Raw genomic sequence first — 21,934 nt, forward strand, 5'->3', positions numbered from 1 at the left:
AGCAACGTGTAGTAGACTCCATTGCATAGTGTCTCCACAGCAGTGTTGCCTCTATTTAAGTTCCAACCTACGTATGTAGACATATATACACGTTCAGGAAATGCAGAACACCTTCAACGACTAGAGATAGGGCGTCCATATTCACAGGACATCTACATTAGTAAATTCTGCACCTCGATCCAGCAGGTTTCCTGCTGCGTAGTAGGCACAGGGTCCGCCATGGGCCCTGATAACTTGTCCCATGCCTGCTGGCATCGACAGGTATAAGACGCGAATGGCGTCTTGTGGTATAGCCATCCATGCTGCATTCACCTGTTTCCATATTTCATCTGTGGTGGTTAGCATTGGGTCACAGCGCTTCACCCGTCGTTTCACCATATCCCACGCATTTTCGATTGGCGACAAGCCTGGTGACCTGGCGGTCCAGGGCAAAAGGCTGACATCCTGTAACACCAAGTAGCCACGTTTTCATGCAGCAACATAAGGTCTTGCATTGTCTTGCTGATAAATTGGTCTGGGGCTTTTAGCAGAAAGTTGCAGGACGTCATTCACATAGGCCACACTGGTCACATTGTCCTGGTCACCCACGAACTGTGCCCAATAACACCCTCCACCATGAGGCCTTGGGTTGGCCTTGTATGAATTGTGTGAATGCAGTCACTGTGATGGCACTTCCCCTGTCTGCGGTGAACGAAAATCCGGCCATAATTTTGAAACGAACTGAACCTGGATTCGTCTGATGTCATTCCTGTCCCCAGTGACGTCGTTCCATAGACCATTGCCGACTAGCATGTTTGTGCACATTCGTCAAGGGTAGGTGGAAAACTGGAAGACGCGCTCTTAACCCATGCCATAATAAACGGCGACGGAATGCCACCCCTGATAGCGTACGGTGTGTTACACTGTTGCACTGGTGCGCCAGAGCCGAGGAGGGCGCAGAGCTCTCCTACAATGCCATTCGGATGAGCTGTCGATCTTCAAGGGAGGTGGTCTGCGTAGTGCGACCTGACCCATCTCGTCGAGTACTATGGCCATCCGTGCACCATTCTGTACACATATGTAGCACTGTCGGCACACCACGTCGCACATGAGCAGAAATTTCCCGGATGGACGCATCGCATTCTCTCATACCAACAACATGCACTCTTTCACACTGACCTGACGGAGCGGCTTCCGCATACGCCTGCGAGACATCCTGGACAATCTCAAGTCGCTCTGATTCATTACCCTCGGTGTATAGCGACAACGAGAGCCGCAGGCACATTTTACCTGTAGGTGGTGTTGCATCGCGATATCGATATGGACCTTGAATCTACGGGCCAACATGGTTCAAACGCTAATCATTTCCGCAGACCATACTAATATAGATGTTCTGTGAATATGAACGTCCTATCTCTAGTTGTTCAAGGTATTCTGTTTTTTTTTCTGAAAATGATTGTAGATGAATGCCAATCGAGCACTGATTATGATTTGTCGCTTTAAAGGCCCATTCTCCATTTAGAAGGTTTAACAAAATCAATCGACTCGTGTTTTTAGCTTTTGTACCAGGTAACGTTAAGTAGGAGAGAGTCTCAGAAGCAGAACTTACTCACCTACTTCTAACACAATTGGTACGCACTGCGTTCTGCACGACCCTGTTAGCGCTACCGTTCTGTAGATAAGCAAATTTCTCTGAATCTTATCTCACACCTCTTCGCTGCCAGCATACGAAGTAGAAGTCTGCATATTCCTTATAATGACTAGACTACTATCCGATACTGGTACTAGCAGCTAGGAAAAGAACTGGCTGGTTTGGCCGTTAATAGGAACAGTAGATTATGTATGAACGTGAAGGAAACGCACTGGATGCAGTGAAAACTGCTAGAATGCATGGAGTTTGTATCTTTCTCACAAAAACTTTTCAGTAGACTATTCAGCAAGTGTTAAATTTATGCTCTGCTATTCTAGTTTGAATTGATTTTATGTATAAAGATTAAAGCGGTGAGTGAAAATTTGTACCGAGGCCGGAAATCGAACCCAGGCCTCCTGCTTGGTAGGCAGGTGCATTAGCCACTAATCCTCCTTGGCACAGATGTTCACATCGCTGCACGGGTTATACTGGCACTCCTCCCTCCTCGATCCAAATTCTTGCAGTCACCCCAGTCTGCTTTAAATTCACCCTTACACGCGAACAGAATTACCGCGGCTCTCCATGTTCTGGAATAGCACCTCACCATCGAACCTAACTGGCGGATCCAACCTGAAACCCAAGTGCAGGTGTTTATACAAATGAAATGACACAATTTCAGAGGCTTTACTGAAAATGTGAATTTGGATCGAGAAGGGAGGAAGGCAGGGTAATCCATGCAGTTGTGTGACCAGCTCTGCCAAGGTGGTTTGGTGGCTAACGCTCCTGCATAGTAAGCAGGAGAACCGGGTACGATTCCCGACCTTGGTACAAATTTTTACTCGCCGCTTCAGTCTACGTACAAAAGAATCATATCTGTATGAAATTACAATGAAATGAAAACCATTAGCTGCTTACAGGCGTTGACATACGTCAACGGGGACAGATGAAAATGTGTGCCGCTACCTGGTCTCTAACCCGGGATCTCCTGCTTACATGGCAGACGCTCTATCAAATTGAGACACGGAGGACACAGAGGATAGCGCGACTGCAGGGATTTATCTCTGACACGCCTCCCGCGAAACCCACATTCTCAAAGCATTGTCCACACACTACATTCGTAGTGCCCCTGCCAATTATACTCATTGCTCGCGGCGCGTTGCCGATTCCCGTAAGAGTTCGGGCACTGTTTGTGCATTCGCACAGAAGAAGAAGATGGATTGAGCGTCTGACAGGTAAGCAGGAGATCCCGGATTCGAATTCCGGTCGGGGTACACATTTTCATCTGTCCCCACTGACGTACGTCGACGCCTGTAAGCAGCTAAGGGTTTTCATTTCATTGTAATTTCATCTAACGAGCTGCATGGTCACCGATGGTATCTGTATGAGACCGGCAAAGTCTCTGAAATTGTGTCGTACTATTTCGAATTGTTGAAGAGTAAGTCAATACAACACGAAAGTTAACGGTCCAGAAGTAAGTAGTGCCCATATTCAGTGACGTTGGCTATATACTTGTTTATTGCTTAAACTTGCTAAATGCCTGTACAGGGAAGACATGGTTTGACTTTTGGTTGATGAGCCAGTTATTATAGAAGGTGCACAAGTTTAGACAGAGAGAGATAGAATGGGTTTCGTCTTTCCAAAAATGCCTTCTCAGCACTTGCGCTGAGCGATTTGGAGAAACCACGGAAAACCCAAATCTTGAGGACCATTTGGTGAGATCTGAACTCCCTTCCTCACGAAGATGTGACCAGTGTCCACTGCGCCAGCTCATCCGGTTTCTTTCGGTACAGTAATCCAATTTAGTCTTCAGTCCATGATACATAGAGACATTTCGTGGAACATTCCTGTGGGCAGTAGAATACACGCAAATTATAGCTTCTATTCCCCACAAACCAGTTAGAAAATTCCAACGCCTAATTAAGCACTCTTGATGTACTCACAAACGAATGGCTTACTCACAGCTTTATTTGACATTTTTAATGTTTTCTGTATAGAATTACAAATAGTAAAAATATACTACTTATTTTTTGTAGAGTACTCCAAAGAACGTGGAGAAACAACCTCCGAGAATTCTGCACTGTCTCTAAAGAAAGCTAAACTGAACATTCAAAGACAAAATAAGCCTAGCAGTAATGTCCTGGTTCGAGTATGCAAAGCTTATAGGAAATGGGTTGGAAAGAAAGCACCATGCAAACATAGAATCAGGGTAGAGACATCTACCATTAAAATGGACAGTAAGCACTTATTCGGGAAGGATGTGGAAAGAAATCGCCCGTTTACTTTCAAAGGACCCATCCCGGCGTCCGCCATAACTGATTCAGGTACAGCACGAGAAACCTAAATCTGTATGACAGGAAGGGCATTTGAACCGCCATCCTCCACAATAGCATTGCGCCCTTAGCTCTGCAGCTACCTACCATTTTCGCTTTGATAAAGGCAGAGTATGGCACTGGACGATGTGTGCTAGTCTAAATGGTAGAGTGATAGTAGTAGAAACAAATAAAGATAAGAAAAATAGTATTATAGGCACCGAAAACTTAGTTCAGTATTTAGAATATAAGGTAATTTTATATATGTCTGTTTCATAACAAAATCGTAGTTATGTATGGAGCAGATGTAAACATAAAAATATCCCTAGGAAAAGTATGGAGTATTTTCTAGGAAGCTCTAGCTAATATAAATCTATGCATAATATGTTGGCTATTGACCAAAATCAAATGTGAAAACGAATGTCAGGACCATTTTAAAAGGAATTCGATTGATTTTTGTGAGTTTTGTTACTTTGGGTAGTCGACAAACCACATCAAAACGAAACACTAATAAAGACGGCAGTAGAGTCTAAAGGCTCTGCACTAAAGGAAAAGCGAAATCATTTTCACCTCTCAGAAGGTTTATGATCAGTACGTCGTGGGATGCAAAGGGATTCTTTTTATTTGTAACGCAGCAAAGGATAAAAGGACAACTGGTGAACGCTACACAAGTCTTCTAGACCCACTGAATGGAAAACGATCCAAAGAATACTCCTGCATTCCAAAGGGAAAAAGTCATATTTAGTTTCTTCTTTTTGGTCATCAGCCTTCTGGCTGGTTTGATGTGGCTCGCCACCGAATGCCTCTTCTGTGCCAACCATTTCACCTCAGAGTAGCAAATGCTTCTACGGTCTCATTTATTTGCAGGGTGTATTCAAATCTCGGTCTTCCTTTATAATTTTTACACTCTAAAACACCCACTAGTATCATGGAAGATATCCCCTGATGTTTTAACAGATGTTCTATCATTCTCTCCGTTTTTCTTGTCAGTGTTTTCCTTTCCTCGCCGATTCTGCGGAGAATTCATCGTTCCTCACCTAACTGTCAACATTCTTCCGTAGCACCACATCTCAAAGGCTTTGATTCTTTATTGTTCTGGTTTTCCCACAGTCTATGTCTCAATACCGCATAATAGTGTGCTTCTTCCTCAAGTTAAGACGTATGATACTAGCAGACTTCTCTCTAGTCTATTTTTTATGTCCTCCTTGCTCCGTCAGTAATACGTTATTCTGCTGCCTAGGTATCAGAATTCCTTAACTTCGTCTACTTCGTGATCACCATATGTTCTCATTATTATTACTTTTGATCACTTTCGTCTCTCTTCGATTTACTCTCAATCCATATTATATATCCATTAGGCTGTTCATTCCATTTGACACATTCTGTAATTCTTCTTCACTTTTACTGCGAATAACAATGTCACCAGCGAATCTTATCATTGATAACCTTTTATCCCGAATTTTAATCCCACTCTTGTACCTTTATTTCCCTCATTGCTTCTTCGATGTATAGATTGAACATTAGGGCGAAAGACTACATCCCTGTCTTACATCCTTTTTAATCTGAGCATTTTTTTCTAGGTCTTCCCGTCTTGTTCTTCCCTCTTGGCTCTTGTATATATTGTATATTACCCGCCTTTCCCCATACGAGTAGCTTACTCGTATTTTTCTCAGAATTTTGACCATATTTCACCATTTTACATTGTCGAATTCTTTCTCCAGGTCGACCTATCCTATTAACGCGAATCGATTTTTCTTCAGTCTTGCTTTTATTATCAACCGCAACGTCAGAACTGCCTCACTGGTCCCTTTATATTTCCTAAAGCCAAACTGATCGTCAACTAACAGATCCTCAATTTTCTTTTGCATTCTTAATATTTCGTTGTTACCGTGAAAGTACAAATTGTTAGAATTTACGCACCCACCACTTCCAGCATTATCTGACATTTCCAAACGAGAAAATTGAAAGTAACATATCATTGTTGCAGGACAAGAAGCGTCATATCTGAAAAGCGAATGTATTCTAATGTTAACGCATGTATCCACAAATGCTGGCCTCATCAATCACAGCAACGTCTCCCTTGCCTCGAACAAGTTATGCTTAATATTTTTCCACAAATCAAATGAGACTGTTACCATTATCATGGGACTTTTTTCAAGTGAATTAACTGAGAGGCATGACAAGGAATTATTATCTGCATAAGCTTTCTTGCACCCCGCCAAAAGTGAGAGGGGGAGGGGGGGGAGGGGAAGCGCGGAGTAAGGGAGCGTATCTACACAGCTTCACGAGAAAAATCATGCAGAAATTTTTTGGTGATTTGGGTGTCATTCAGTACACCATGCAATCTCGGTACTATGTAAGGACGTTGCTCTGTCAGCAACTGTTGGATGAGGGACATATGCGATCAAGATAATGCACGGCAACATGAAGTGACGAATGTACCAGCCTTTTCCAAGGAACATTCACATTCGCTGCGTGTTTCTCGTCGAAGATGGCACAAAGTAAGCAGTTTTCCCACAGTAGCCTCCAGTAATCAGTAATCATCACTGTCGTCATATGGTTGGAGTTCACATTGTCAATTTCATCTTTGATCACTGCAAGAATTTTATTGCAGCACATGCCGGCTTTACTCAATACTGAATTCTCAAAGTCAGTGATCACATGGAGTTTTATTAGTGTGATCAATTGTGTATACCAGGAGCGGGGCCAAGAATTCAGGTTGTGGGTTGTGCCCTGGCACAAGTGACATAGCGTTCAGTCTCCCTGCACCTCCCCCCCCCCCCCCCCCCCCCCCCCCCTCGTCCACAGATCGACGCGACGCCACACTGTCTCGGAGCGAGGCGAGGAGGGAGAAGAGGGGGAGAGGAGAAACTGTGAATGAGCCACATTTAAACGGCGGTGCAATCACAATGAATACAACTTGGTATTACATTTGACATTTCTCAACAACATAGATCACAAACAAGCCAAATTTTCATTGTTATTTAATTACACTCATAATCAGAAAAGAAACAGAACACCTTGAACGATTAAAGATAGCGCATTCATATTCACGGGACACGTACATTATTATGTTCTGCAGAAATGATAAGTATTTCAGTCGCCTTTGTTCAGCATGTGTCCTGTTGCCTAGAGGACGCAAGGTCCGCCATGGGCCGTGATACCTTGTTCCATGCGCGATGGCATCGACATGTATAAGGCGCGAATGGCGTCCTGATATATAGCCATCCATGCTACATTCACTTGGTTCGAAAGCTCATCTGTGGTCGTCGACACTGGGTCACAGTGCTCCACCCACCGTTTCACCTTATACCACACATCATCGACGGGCGACAAGTCTGCTGATCTGGCGGGCCAGGGCAAAAGGCTGACATCCTGTGACGCCAAGAAGGCACGTGTTCATGCAGCAACATATGGTTTTGCATTGTCTTGCTGAAAAATTGCATCTGGGGCTTTTAGCAGAAAGGATATGGCTACGAGTTGCAGGATGTCATTCACATAGGTCACACTGGTTATATTCTCGTGGACACGCACGTACTGTACCCAACAGCAGCCTACACCATAAGGTCTTGAGTTGGCGTTGTATGTCTTGTGCGAAAGCAATCACTGTGATGCCGCTCCCCTTGTCTGCGGAGAAAGAAATTCGGGCCATCATTTCCAAACTAATGAAACCTGGATTCGTCCGAAAACAATATCTAATGCTATTCCTGTCCCCAGTGACATCGTTCGATGCACCATTGCCGTGTTGCACGTTTCTGCACATTCGTCAAAGGTATGCGGAGAAGTGGGCGATGCGCACGTGACCCATGCCGTAATAGTCGGCGACGGACTGTCACTTCTGCCATTGACGTCGGTTTGCATTAGGGTTTTGGAGCATATACTGTATTCAAACATTATGAATCACCTCGAAGGAAACGATCTATTGACACGTAATCAGCATGGCTTCAGAAAACATCGCTCTTGTGCAACGCAGCTAGCTCTTTATTCGCACGAAGTAATGGCCGCTATCGACAGGGGATCTCAAGTTGATTCCGTATTTCTAGATTTCCGGAAAGCTTTTGACACCGTTCCTCACAAGCGACTTCTAATCAAGCTGCGGAGCTATGGGGTATCGTCTCAGTTGTGCGACTGGATTCGTGATTTCCTGTCAGGAAGGTCGCAGTTCGTAGTAATAGACGGCAAATCATCGAGTAAAACTGAAGTGATATCAGGTGTTCCCCAGGGAAGCGTCCTGGGACCTCTACTGTTCCTGATCTATATAAATGACCTGGGTGACAATCTGAGCAGTTCTCTTAGATTCTTCGCAGATGATGCTGTAATTTACCGTCTAGTAAGGCCATCCGAAGACCAATATCAGTTGCAAAGCGATTTAGAAAAGATTGCTGTATGGTGTGTCAGGTGGCAGTTGACGCTAAATAACGAAAAGTGTGAGATGATCCACATGAGTTCCAAAAGAAATCCGTTGGAATTCGATTACTTGATAAATAATACAATTCTCAAGGCTGTCAATTCAACTAAGTACCTGGGTGTTAAAATTACGAACAACTTCAGTTGGAAGGACCACATAGATAAAATTGTGAGGAAGGCGAGTAAAAGGTTGCGTTTCATTGGCAGGACACTTAGAAGATGCAACAAGTCCACTAAAGAGACAGCTTACACTACACTCGTTCGTCCTCTAATAGAATATTGCTGAGCGGTGTGGGATCCTTACCAGGTGGGATTGACGGAGGACATCGAAAGGGCGCAAAAAAGGGCAGCTCGTTTTGTATTATCACGTAATAGGGGAGAGAGTGTGGCAGATATTATACACGAGTTGGGATGGAAGTCATTACAGCAAAGACGTTTTTCGTCGCGGCGAGACCTTTTTACGAAATTTCAGTCACCAACTTTCTCTTCCGAATGCGAAAATATTTTGTTGAGCCCAACCTACATAGGTAGGAATGATCATCAAAATAAAATAAGAGAAATCAGAGCTCGAACAGAAAGGTTTAGGTGTTCGTTTTTCCCGCGCGCTGTTCGGGAGTGGAATAGTAGAGAGATAGTATGATTGTGGTTCGATGAACCCTCTGCCAAGCACTTAAATGTGAATTGCTGAATAGTCATGTAGCGGTAGATGTAGATGTAGATGTACGATATGTTACGCTGTTCCAATGTTACGCCAGAGCCGAGGAGAACGAAGATCTGTCCTGCAAAGCTATTCGGAGGAGGCGTCGATTTCTGCTGGGTGTGGGGGGTGGGGGGCGGTGGGATACGCCCTGGCCCTGGCCCATTTCGTCGTGTTCTGCGGTCCTCCGTGAACCGCTCTGCTCACACGCATCGCACTGCCGAAGCACTTCGCCCCACACGAGAAGCAATTTCCCGCATGGACACGTGACTTTCTCTCATTCCAACAACGCGCCCTCTTTCAAACTCATTGATTTGACTGTACGGTTCACGCATACCTCTGCGAGGCATCCTGCACGTGTCCTCAAGTCACACTGATTCATTACCTTCGATTTACAGTGACAACGAGAGCCGCAGTTACGCCGTGATATCGATGTTGACCTTGAACCCATGGGCCATCATGGCTCAAATGCTAATCGTTTCTGCAGAACATACTAATGTATATATTGTGTGAAAAAGGACGTCCTATCTCTAGCCGTTCGAGGTGTTCTATTTTTTCCTGAACGTGAGTGTATTTTTGTTGCACTGGAGACACAAAATAATTTTTGCTTTGGACAAACTATTACATACAACTAGATGCAGAGCGTTTCACTGACGTTGCCACATACTCATTACTAATTTAATTTCATAACGGAAAAAGATCTTTCACGCAAATAAGTCGGTCGACATATTTTAGCACCTTCGCAACCTTCGCGACCTCATTATGGAGACATAGAAACGAGGAAAGCACTGTAGGCGTCCTGGACAGTTTTAACATAAAACGATTTGTCATTAAAATTGGAATTATCTTGCAGGTTAATCAGTTACATCTGCAAATGCACAGGTTTGCTTCCAGCTGGTACGGCAAACGGTCTCGGTAACACTCTAAAAGAGATGTGGGATTGGCACTGTCATCAAACCGTTTTACAAACAATCCTCGTAATTCTTTCAAGACCACTATGAATTCTTCACTTTAATAGCAGTGAGTTTAGAGAACTGAACTTTGTTTATCAGAATGTGACTGTTCTATAATGTGATTTTCTTTTTATATGCATCCCCATCAAACCTAAAATCACTTGTTTCTCACCTTGCAATGTCTTACTGTGGGCAGTGTGCAGTCAAGTACAGTTAAAAAGTAATTTCTGCAGTCCACTCTGGATGTTATAATCGTTCCAAGTATGACCCTTCACTTAAACAACCTACAGTCAAATAAATTATAAAGTCTCCATACCCTTTGTTCAGTTTCATCGAAAACTGCTGCAACTGATAAAGGAACAATGCGTGCGACTTTAGAAGTTTTATTCTTCACACCACCAATTTCTTCGTGTACTTCATGTTGGAAATTTGGCACAAAGTGTTTCTTGATGTGTAGAGCAATGAATTCGGTCTGTCGATCGTAGTAATTTTTTTACGTTTTCATTGTCAACTAAATCCTTAACATCTTTGTGCATGGAATTGTAACATTGTTTCCTACGGAATTTGCACGACCCGTCAGTTCTGTGGCAGCGTAATATACCTGAGAATTCTCATCCCTCTGTTCTCTCACACCCAATCATTTTTAAAGGCTTGTGATGACATTGTTTCCTACGGATTTTGCACGACCCGACACTTCTGTGGCAGCGTAATATACCCGAGAATTCTCATCCCTCTGTTCTCTCACACCCAATCATTTTTAAAGGCTTGTGATGATTGATTGTTTGACTACCTCTTTTTTTGTTGTTGTTTAAAAAGCCACTGGACTTTGAACGTCCTTCATACCACGAACATATGCTGAAGTGTAAACAGTGCTGACAGCCAAGATTCTGCCGAACTGAAGAGTGTCCTGCCGATTGAAAGATGCCACAGCGCAATACGAAACGAAATGTCGCCTTGTACCTAGTACTTCCGGGAAGAAGCGAATAAAGACGTGACAAGCCGAGCCTTGGTCCGCATGCGGTCCGCACACCGTGAATGTGGCACACCGTTGCCGGCGCTTGTGTATAATTACTTACCTGATCGTTAGAACATGGTGGGGCAAATCAAAGTGGCCCGAACGAGTGGACACGATTGGACGTGAATGTATGCATATAACCACTCCCCGTCACGATGACACCACATATACGTCCTCCACTTGATTCACACTGATTCATAGCGTAGTGCTGGCTGCGTCAATGTAAGGGGGAGCAGTGCAGAATGGAGGCTGGTATTCAATAGTGGAGCAGGTGGTGTCCGTTTTGATTACTTACGTGACAACATAGTCGTGGAAACAGTGTGGTCAGCTGTTTGCTGAGACGTTAAATGGTGTCAAAGCGCCAGCAAAGAGCGGCATGCAACGCATAGTCCGAAAATGGCGACAGACAGGATCTGTTTCGAACAAGTCAAAAAACATTCTGAAACGTGTCTGCACACTAGAAAAAGGGGCTGCAGGTCACCAGAAAATGCTTCAGAGTCCTACCAGATCAACCTGACACTTGTCGCAAGATCCCGGCATTTCATGTCTATCATGTATCATGGAAGTCTTTTATCTGTGCCATTTTTATTAGCCCCACAGTGTATAATCCTCGTTGAAGACAGTTTTAACGATCTTGGTGTTACATTTTTTACTAAAGTTATTGCAATGTGGTGAATTCACCCTGAGTGGCCACATTCTCAAGGGAAATATCTCTCATTCATTCATTATTGTATCCTTCTTGCACGTAATGTCTCTTATTAATGACTATTTTTCTTTCAAAATCATCCGTGTATATATGGGAGGAGACATCTTGCAAAATCGGTATGTTATTTGGGGATACAAAAAAAGACAATGCCACTTTTAATTCATACATACTTTCGAACTGTTTTTAACTAATGAGGAAATTATTTACGATGTTATTATAGAGCTACAGACATTCGCCATCTTCTCCTATCTCTTGTTACTAAATGATAAGTGTAGGTGACAAATTTCTTTGTAGCAGGCAGAGTATCAGCATTTATTAAGTAAATTATACTCTATTTGCTAAATGTACTCTATTTGCTGATTGTGCTCTATTTGCGCTAGCTTGAGAAACAGGAAGATGAGGGAGTTTCGGATCCATAGGACGTTTGAATACTGTTGGACAGATACTCTAGTCGGCGCGTACTTGATTTTCAGTGGCTTCCTACCATCTGTTTACGCTAATACCAGGTTCTTCCCACTCTTACATCTCAGAATACAACGGAAAACCATTGCACTGTGTGGGCAAACTCGAAACAGAATTTACACGTTCACACACTGTTGCTCATCATATTATACGGTGTTGTTGTTGCCTCAGTGAGGGGATGAGGCAGCATAAGGAGCAGTCAAATGAAACGGGACAGATGGAAAAAAGTAAGCAAACTGTTTATTATTTCAAAAGTAATTGCCTATCTGGTAATAAATTTATCTCCAACTGTTAGACAAGGCAGTCAATGAATTTGTAACGTGGCAGAATAAATGAAGGTCAGATTCGCACCCTACATGAATGCTTTATACATGGTAACAGGAAGGTGAATATGACACCTAACTTAATTCGGCGGTTATGAGCAAATTTGCCTATCAGTATGCGAAAAGGGATGACACTCAATCAACATTAATTAACACACCGTTCCTGTATAATGCATGTCTATGATCAGAAGGTGCAACAAACAGCAAGAGGCGTTTAGTTTGGAATTCAGAGGGGCGAGAGCAGAGGCAAGGCCGCACCATGGGAGATACAATGGAAATCACTTAAAGGGGCACCCCATGCCAGGTCAACGACCGGCCAAGTGACTCAGAAGGGGAGAGAAAGTTAACAGGCTATCTGAGGGAGGACAGGAAAGAAAGATTTTAAAAACTGCGTTTCAGGATTTCAGATGCATACTAACAAGACCAGTGAAGCATTTTAGATCACGTGTGCAGCGAGTGTTACGTCAGAGGCAATGTACGCATTTTGACGTCTGGCGCGGGCACAAAACGTCAGATTGGCGGAAACGCACTAGGAAGCAGTAAAGAGCCGAAGTTTCGACGCAGGTTAATGGTAGGGCCCTTGCGATTGGTAGAGAGAGTTTCCACAAAATAAGAGGAACGCTCCTATTGGTCGAAAAAAGCTGTGACGTGAAGAAGGAAAGAACTCAGGTGGGGAGACAATTCGGCTATGAGAAAGACAAGACGGAATTTTGGGGGGAGGGACTCTTCTCTGAATTGGCGTCAAGTGCAGAATGGAGTGCATAATGCTCTGTACGACGCAGAGAAGAAATTTGGGTGAACACTGCGTTCACAGCGGCTGACATCCAGCTAGAAATTAGCTGTAGCATCGTTTAGCTCCAACTGTGGGGAAATGAACCAGCCAATTAGTTAATTGGTCTTGCAAGAACTGAGAAGGTATTATAATATGCACGCTACTCCAGCCATATTTTAAGACTAGGGTTGAGTACATGTTTTCTCGCACAACGAGAGACTTAGGAAGAGTTCATATTGAAAAAAAAAAAATAAGCAAAGGTTTTAATTAGATTTATAGGAATCTCAGAGGTGAGAGCGGCCTAGCAGACGACATATCATCGCAGCTAAAGGTAAATACCACGCGTAGAGGTGTGAACTTGTTGGTTCACCAGCTTGCGTCCACTGTAAACTCTAGCGACCTTATGTAATCTTTTGATCAATTTGTCAAATAACTAACCATCCACTGTAGACTTGATTGTCATCGTAAAAATAGTGCCGAACTTTGAACCGGAATCGGATGATTTATCGTAGTACTGACCAACATCATAACGAAACCATAAGAATAATTTTGTGAAGAAATACCTAGTTAAACTTGAGGATAATTTAATTTCTGAGAGTTAATGTTTAATACTGTCGTGTTTAGGATTATTTCACTTTTGGTGTTGATGACATGAATTATCCTGACAACTGTTTTAGCATTGTCTCATGGTAAACTGTGTAAAAGCCTGTATTTCTATGCTAATATTGAGACATTAAACATGTCATTTCAACTTACACACTTGTCCTCAGTCATAGAATAAGTAAAACATATATATCACCTTACACACTCAAAAAACAAAAAGCTTGGCAGTTGCCTAAGGAACTACGAATGTAGCCAGCCAACATGATTGCGATTTCTGTATTTTTGGAGCCCTGAAAAAAGACATTCGTCGTCTTCGATTTGCTTTGGGCGCAGAAGTGCATGCCTGGATACAATCATGGTTCATTTTCCAATGACGACACTAATCATCTTGTCTCAGAGTAGAAATAAATGTATTAAATGTTATGCCAATTACGTTTGAGATAATAATCTGTTAACTTACTTTTTTCCATCCGTCTAATTTTCAATTGATTACCCCTTACAGAATCAAAAGCCAAAAACACCATGGGCAGTTGCAGACTCAGGAATGAAAGCGGCCTAACTGAAGGAAAAACAAAATGTGGTACTTCCTTGTTGGTAACCTGTTGTCTGTGACTTCTGAAAGCAAATGCGTGTTATGAAGCTTAAAAATACTGATAATTCCTGTCAGATTAATACTGTGTACTGAAACGTTTACGAGTCCCTGTGCAGCACACAGTTTTAATCCGTCAGGAAGTTTCAAAACGGTACGCACTCCACTGCAGAGTGAAAAATCTATTTTGGAGATTAAGAACACTAAATTTCCATGCAGTTTTCGTTTATTCGGAACAAATATCTCTCAAAGAAACGTAATCAGTGTACATCTCCATCTACATGAGGGAATATTCATCCAAAGTTGTCACTGACGTACTGGCCGAAGACTCGTATTGCTTCGAAGAATGGCGTCACGATGCCGATGATTTCAGACGCTGGAGGGTCGAAACCTTGGCTGCCACCACCGGGCAGTTCGATGGTGTAGGCGAGCTCCACTCCGCCGACGGCTTTCGTCCAATCGTCGCTGCTGCCGGCTGACGCATCTGTTGAAACAGCACGTCGGCCTCATAATTAGATCAGACATTTTCTAGCCGTCGAATCATGGAAACAACGCAATAGAGAGAACAAACTAAATAAAGGTAAAAAATGTGTGACTAGCCATTTATCTATAGTGATTTGCTACAACGACGAAGCAACCATTTCAGATTGTATGAGTTTGGTTTGGTTTGGTTTGTGGGGTGATCAACTGCGCAGTCAACAGAGTGAAATTGTATGAGCTGTTTATTCAAGTCCGTATTTTATTTGTTCATATCTCTTCAACCGGACTTCTTCTGAAACTTTCCCATATAACACATCATTAAATATTCTCAACATTTCTTAATAAATAAAAACAGAAATATCAAACTGTCAGGTTTCAAACTGCCGAAATGAAAAAAGTAGCAATAAAATCATAATAAATGATCAACCTATTAATTTAGAGCATTTTAAAATGCGAGATTAAGTAAGGAATGGCGAGGGCTTCAGTTATAGCCTCTCGCTAGCTGTAAAATGGAATGATTTCAGGAGACCATGGAAAATCCAAATCAGGACTACTGGGAGATGTACACCAGTCAGACAGCTGTCGTAATTACTGTGTGACAAACCGGGACAGTTCTCTTAAACTGACTAATAGTAGACGCAATTTGGGAAGCAGAAACCGGGACACCTTTTCAAGCTAGAAAAAAAGTGAATTAAATAATGGAAATATTTTGAAGGTGCTGTGATTACTAGAGGCTATAGCTACACCAAGACAATGGACCTTTTAAAAATCATCCCGTATTTGTTTGGCAGTATAGCGTGCTAACATTGATCTCACAATTGCTGATGATTTTGTTCTGTCCAGCGTCACATTTTTGCTGCTCCAGAATCATTAAAAAGCGCGGAGCTTAGTGTACAAGTACAGTCCACTAATTTCAAAGACATATGATATTTAACGGTACGATAGCAGTTTGATAATTCTGCTGCTGTTAGTAATTTATCTGTGTAAATGAACTTGAAGCGAAATAGCTGTCCATTTCTTAACTGCTTGCAGAGTACACATTGGGTTTATGCTTTACGGTAGGTAAATAATCCTTAATATCTACTGTTCTCCTGTGTGCAATGGAAACGTATCACAAGTTATACGTTTTACTTCATACTCACTTCTCGGTCGTTTTATGAAGAACCATTCTCTTGAATACTTTTTTTTTAAATTAACACTACACGTTGAGGTGACTTGAAACAAACATTTTTAAAACAAATTAACTAATTAACTGCTATAAGATTCACACAGAGAAACAGAGAACCACATTGGTGCCAAGCTTAAACTGAACTGAGATCAGGGAAAATAACAGAAACTCAAGAGAGTTAATGCGAAAAAATACTCGTTAAGGAATTCAGTCAGCTGCGAAAATAAAAGCTTTCGTTATTTAGATTGAGAGCGGGATCTGAGATATAGATCCACGCAAGACTTTGGACAAAAATTTATAGTGCGAGAATACTCCTCTGAAATAAAAAATCCGGTCCAACTGCCGTCCCTAAAGGAATGATGCCAAACAATGTACTAGGAAAAAAAATTAAAAATTGAAAGAAGAGGGTAGTTTGATAAGTCTTGTAAATTTCCGTGAAAAAAAATGGAACATTTTCGTTACGCCTTCATAATTGGTTATAGTTTCGTATAAAGAATTTCAACAATATGTAGTTTACTGTTATCAGTCGTCTATATTTGTGTGTCGGCTACGATTGAAAATGAAAAGCATTGAATTTAGTGCTGTTATTAAACATTTTCAGTATGGTTCAAATGGCTTTGAGCACTATGGGACTCAACTGCTGTGGTCATCAGTCCCCTAGAACTTAGAACTACTTAAACATAACTAACCTAAGGACATCACACACATCCATGCCCGAGGAAGGATTCGAACCTGCGACCGTAGCAGTCGCACGGTTCCGGACTGCGCGCCTAGAACCGCGAGACCACCGCGGCCGGCAAACATTTTCATTTGAAGGGTTCAACAGCTGCACAAAACAAAACAGAATTGGGCGAAGTTCAGGAGGGCTCTGCACCATCATTAAAGACCATTTATTTTGGATTAATTAATTTAAGCACTTAAGACGATGCGCGTTCCTGCCGTCCAATTGAGGTCACTACAAAGGAAGCCAGTGACAAAATGAATCATATTGTAATGCAAGGCCCCAGAAAATAATCGTGGGACTGCTGAGACCGTAGGCATATCAACTGAGGCAGTGCATAATATCGTGCACGTAGAATCGGCTGTGATGCAACTACGTGCAACGTGGAAGTCGAAGACCATTTTTGTCTCCTCGTAAGGTGATGGCCACAGGTGTTTGGGATTCCCTAAGAATAATACTCGTTGTCTACTTGGAAAAAGGTAGAACCATAACTGGATCCTATTATGCTTCATTCTTAGATCGTCTGAAACATGCATTGGCTCAAACTGGTGCGCAAAAAAGTGCTTTTTCACCAGGATAATGCGCCACTCCACAAATCAGCGATAACAGTAGCGAAAGGGCATGAACTGGTGTTTGAATTGGTCCCTCATCCACTCTATTCAACAGACTTAGCTCCAAGTGGCTTTACTCTGTTCCCTAACTCGAAACTTTGGATTGCTGGACACAAATTTTCACCAAATGAGAATATGATAGGAGCAGTCAAGAATATTTTGCAGACTTTGACAGAAACTATTTTTCCGATAAGATGAAAAAGTTAAGGGATTGGTGGACGAAGTGTGTATCCCTTAAAGGAGACTATGCCGAGAAGTAATGTGAGTTAAAAAAAGGAAAATTTAGTCCTATAACATCCACTTATTTAAAAAATTCTATGCCGTATTGCGGTACTGAAACGGGTTATTACTTTTGATTATTTACCAAGCCATTTGACTCTGTGGACACTGCTTCGCTGTCTCCTAAATGTTCTCTTCGTCAAAAGTAACGCCAATTCTGTAGGAGTCGTATGAGAGAACCCAGCGAAATTCAGAGCGAAAATGATATGACCCGTGGGACTCGATGAAAATTCCAACTGGATATCAGGGGAAAATCAGGAGCGGACAGCTTTAAACCTGAAATCTAGAGCCGATGGAACGAAGTGGGGACTAATGTTGGTATTTAGTAAAAGTAAAGCCAACCCAGAAGGACTTCACTTCTAGTTAGTTTAGATCACTTGACCTGAAACCTAAAGCCCGTGGAACGGAGTGGGGACTAATGTTGGTATTTAGTAAAAGTAAAGCCAACCCAGAAGGATTTTACTTCTAGTTAGTTTAGATTACTTGCTCAAAATCAAGTGCGCAAATGGATGAGAACGTGCCATCCTCGCAAGTATACGCCATGTATGGCTTGTGATATTTATTATGGACTTATGAGATGGATGTGTCCACATCCATTTGATCACACGTGGGACTAGCTAGCTGTCCTTAATATATTGTTCCGTTAAACGAACAGCCTGATGCAAATGATGTTGCTCGTTAAAATATCTAGCAAGAGGTGAATTATTCGACAATACTTCAAAGAGTACGCTTCTTTGATCACTCACAGGTCGCATACGCGTTACATTTGTTGAAGAAAACTAAAAGTAAGATGAGTACTCACACAGGACGACCGTGGACTCTCCAACCGTGTAGGTGGGACCACCCGCCGCTTCCTGGGCAGCATTGGCCGCGTCACCCAAGGCTTGCTGCGAGCATAAAAAAGATGGAGTGTTGTTTGGTAATAAAATACAAAGATGAATGATCTTGCTGTGAATTTTTTTATTTACATCAGACATATGATTTACAATGAATGATGAACGTAGGAAAAATTGCTCACCAGTGTTTCCCAGTTATCAGGCATCTCCGCAGTGTAGCTCCATGGGTAGAGTATGTACTGCAAAGAGAACAAAACATTATTCATCCTTTGGAGAAGTGCACGCAGAATATGATAATATTGAAAACAACAAGAGCATCTCTACACCTTCATCTATGCCTACACCCACAGGATGTTTGTTTAACTTTAGTCAACTAAATATGTCGAAAATGACGCATCGTACGAAAAAAAAGTTCTAGATGAAAAATTAATGTTAGTAAAGGGAACATCGATGTGGGCTCCACCTGGTCACCTCCTAATCATTCCTCCTGCGTGGGTTGGGTCAATTTTACATCTTCATTTGTGAATCTTCCATTTTTACTGCATATTTGGATTCTACGCCAAAGATAATGTACAGTGCACTCAATACCATTCTTTTCCTTTCGTGGTACATGGCGCTATAGTGGGCATATACAAAATGTGCCAGTTTTTGCAATTAAAAACCGATGCTTTTGTTTCTACATTTAATTTATGATGTGAATGTGAACCTTTGTGCTTGATTGTAGAGAGTACCTATGGCAGTTGCGCCTGTCATCATCGCTTCAAGGACATTTTACGTAATTACAAAGGGTGTGGTTTGTATTCAGCCGGCAGCTGCGCAGTGGTCACCCCGATGGCGGCGTTCGAGGGCAGCCAGAGAAATCAAGCATACCGATGGTTAGGAAAGTCGCTACAATCAACCCAGTAGAATCATGAAACTAAATTACCATACAAGTAGTTTATTTACCAGAAATTTCAATGTTAAGCCACAATATTTGTGCTGTCCAATAACATTTGCAACACTCAAGTAACGTTTGAACAGCAATATAAACCGTTAGAATACAAAGGTTTACATTTACATCGTAAATAAACTGTGGAATGAAATGCATCGGATCTTAATTGTAAAAACAAGCACATTTATTATTTGTTGGTTATAGAGCCATCTAACACGATTGAGAAACAATGGTTTGAGTACACAGTAGGAGAATTTGTACTGCTTATTATGAGCTGGGTCGTCCAACCACCTCGGGATTTTAACGATCTAACGCGCCAATTGGGTAGAAATTTGCACGACGTCCTTCATAAGGACATCCAACAACCCTATCAATCAGTGCCAAGCCGAGTACCTGCTTGCATAAGGGCCAGATGTTAACCAATGCATTATTGTTTTGCTGAATTTGTGAAGTTCTCTCAGAAATGGTTCAAATGGCTCTGAGCACTAATGGACTTAACTTCTGAGGTCACCAGTCCCCTAGAACCTAGAACTACTTAAACCCAACTAACCTTAGGACATCACACACATCGTGGCCGAGGAAGGATTCGAACCTGCGACCGTAGCGGTCGCACGGTCCAAGACTGTAGCGCCTAGAACCGCTTGGCCACCCCGACCGGCGTGAAGCTCTTTACCTTGAATAAACCATGTACTTCATCTGAAAATTTAATCATTTGTTTGTCACTACACTCACGTTATACCTACTGATTTCCGCCCCATTCGGATAACTCTTTCGTGGTGCGTCGTTTGTTTTGTCTTGCAGTGTACGAGGGCTATTCATTAATTAACCTCCGATTGGCTATAAAGGATAAAATGCTCGTTTTCTTATGGCGCTTGCGTGGTTGGAAAGGGAGACTTTGATGGTCAACTAACGTCTGTCAACTCTCTGCGTTCGTCATTGTGTAAGTCTCAAGCGATAATAATGGGCGGTGTTATTGATTCTCTCGCCATTTGCGACGTGCGTTCTGTTATTCGCTTCCTGCTCTGAGAAGGAGTAAACGATGCCAAGATTTATCGTATATTGTGGCGTGTGTATGGGGATGGTTCTGCATATGACGGTGTTATGAAGGAACGGTTCAGAAAATCCGAGGCTGGTCGCACAGAGTACATGCTGAAAGTGGTCGAGGACGACATTCAGAATTGAATCATGAACTTGTACAAGATGTTCACGAAATGATGCGTGCGTTTATTATTTCCGATCTTTCTGATGATGATCCTTAGATTTCAAGTAAAACTCTCCTTAAAATTGTCTCAGGGAGATTAGGTAACCATTCGTTTTGTGTGCACTGAGTAAAAAAATGTCTAATTGATGTTCCATAAAGTCGAAAGGACGTGTTTGGCCTTGACGCTCCTTCAGCGCTACCACGAAGGAACAGAATCGTGTGGGGGAAAGCTGAGGGTGCAGTATTTCAATTCTGAAACAAAGTAATAGTCCAAAAAGTGTGTGCACAATCATTGTCCAATTACCCCTAAAACTTCGAACAGATTGAAAAATGATGGTTACAGTCTTCTTTGTGATCGCCAAGGACTTTTCACAACACCTTTCATGAGAGTAACGTGTGATATCATAGGTTCATTGTGAGATTCTTACGAAACTCGGTAGGTCAATTCAAAACAACCGTTGCAGGATGATTACCGAAGGAGTCGTTCTCCTTCACGGCAATCCGCAACTCTATGTTGCGAATCGAACAAAGGAAAAACTCGAGCTTTTTGGCTGGGAGATTTTTCAACACCGCTCTTATACGAGTAGCTGGGACTTGGCACCAAGCGACCTTTATCTTCCCTTCAATATGAAAGACGGGTTGACTTCTCAGCACTTCCAACAGTGATCTCAAGGACGCTGTCAACAATTGGCTGAAGCACCAGGTGGAACCATTCTTTAATCAAAGCGTAAGCTGGTGTCACAGTACGACAAATGTTTAAATAAACAAAAGTCAAACGAAGTTAAAATTAGTGTAAGCAGGGCTACACGCGAAGCGTCCAACGACTACGAAAGGAAAACTCTAGCTACTAACTTGACGGAAAATCATAAGAAGTTCTGTCTTTTGTTAAATCAGTAAACCGATCGAAGGGATATGTCCACTCACTGAACAACGACGCTGATACACAGAATAACACAGAAAAAGCGTCTTTTTTTTTCAAAATTGTTTCAGCGAGAAGATCACACTGTGTTCCCTCTTTAAATCGTCACACAAACGACAAAATGACAGATATCGAAATAAGTGACCAAGGGAGAGAAAAGTAAGTGACATCGCTCGTCAGAGGAAAGGCCACTGGACCTGACGCGATACCAATCCGATTTTACGCAGAGTACGCGAAAGAACTTTTTCTAGTAACAATGTATCGGAGGTCTGTTGAGGAGGGAAGCGTTCTTAATGTGACTTCTGAAATTTTCCCGGCGTATTTGCTCTTCTAATAATTTCCG

At 42.3% G+C, this 21,934-nt stretch overlaps 1 protein-coding gene across 2 annotated transcripts in view; it reads right to left on the bottom strand.

Moving 5' to 3' along the window:
• LOC126268054 (carboxypeptidase B-like) overlaps positions 1-21,934 on the bottom strand; it is a 169,521-nt gene that overhangs the window by 104,359 nt on the left and 43,228 nt on the right. Inside the window, exons 7-9 of one of the 2 annotated variants that reach the window (XM_049973487.1) lie at positions 18,723-18,779; positions 18,507-18,591; positions 14,654-14,929 (exon numbers count right to left, since the gene is read on the bottom strand). In XM_049973487.1, the coding sequence (XP_049829444.1) occupies positions 14,739-14,929; positions 18,507-18,591; positions 18,723-18,779 (333 nt within the window). In that variant the 3' untranslated portion in view covers positions 14,654-14,738. Of the gene's footprint in view, positions 1-14,653; positions 14,930-18,506; positions 18,592-18,722; positions 18,780-21,934 lie in introns of those variants that run through there. The other variant, XM_049973488.1, reaches the window with a different exon arrangement.

This window comes from Schistocerca gregaria, chromosome 4, assembly GCF_023897955.1.
Source record: "Schistocerca gregaria isolate iqSchGreg1 chromosome 4, iqSchGreg1.2, whole genome shotgun sequence".
In the NCBI taxonomy this organism is placed as follows: domain Eukaryota; kingdom Metazoa; phylum Arthropoda; class Insecta; order Orthoptera; family Acrididae; genus Schistocerca; species Schistocerca gregaria.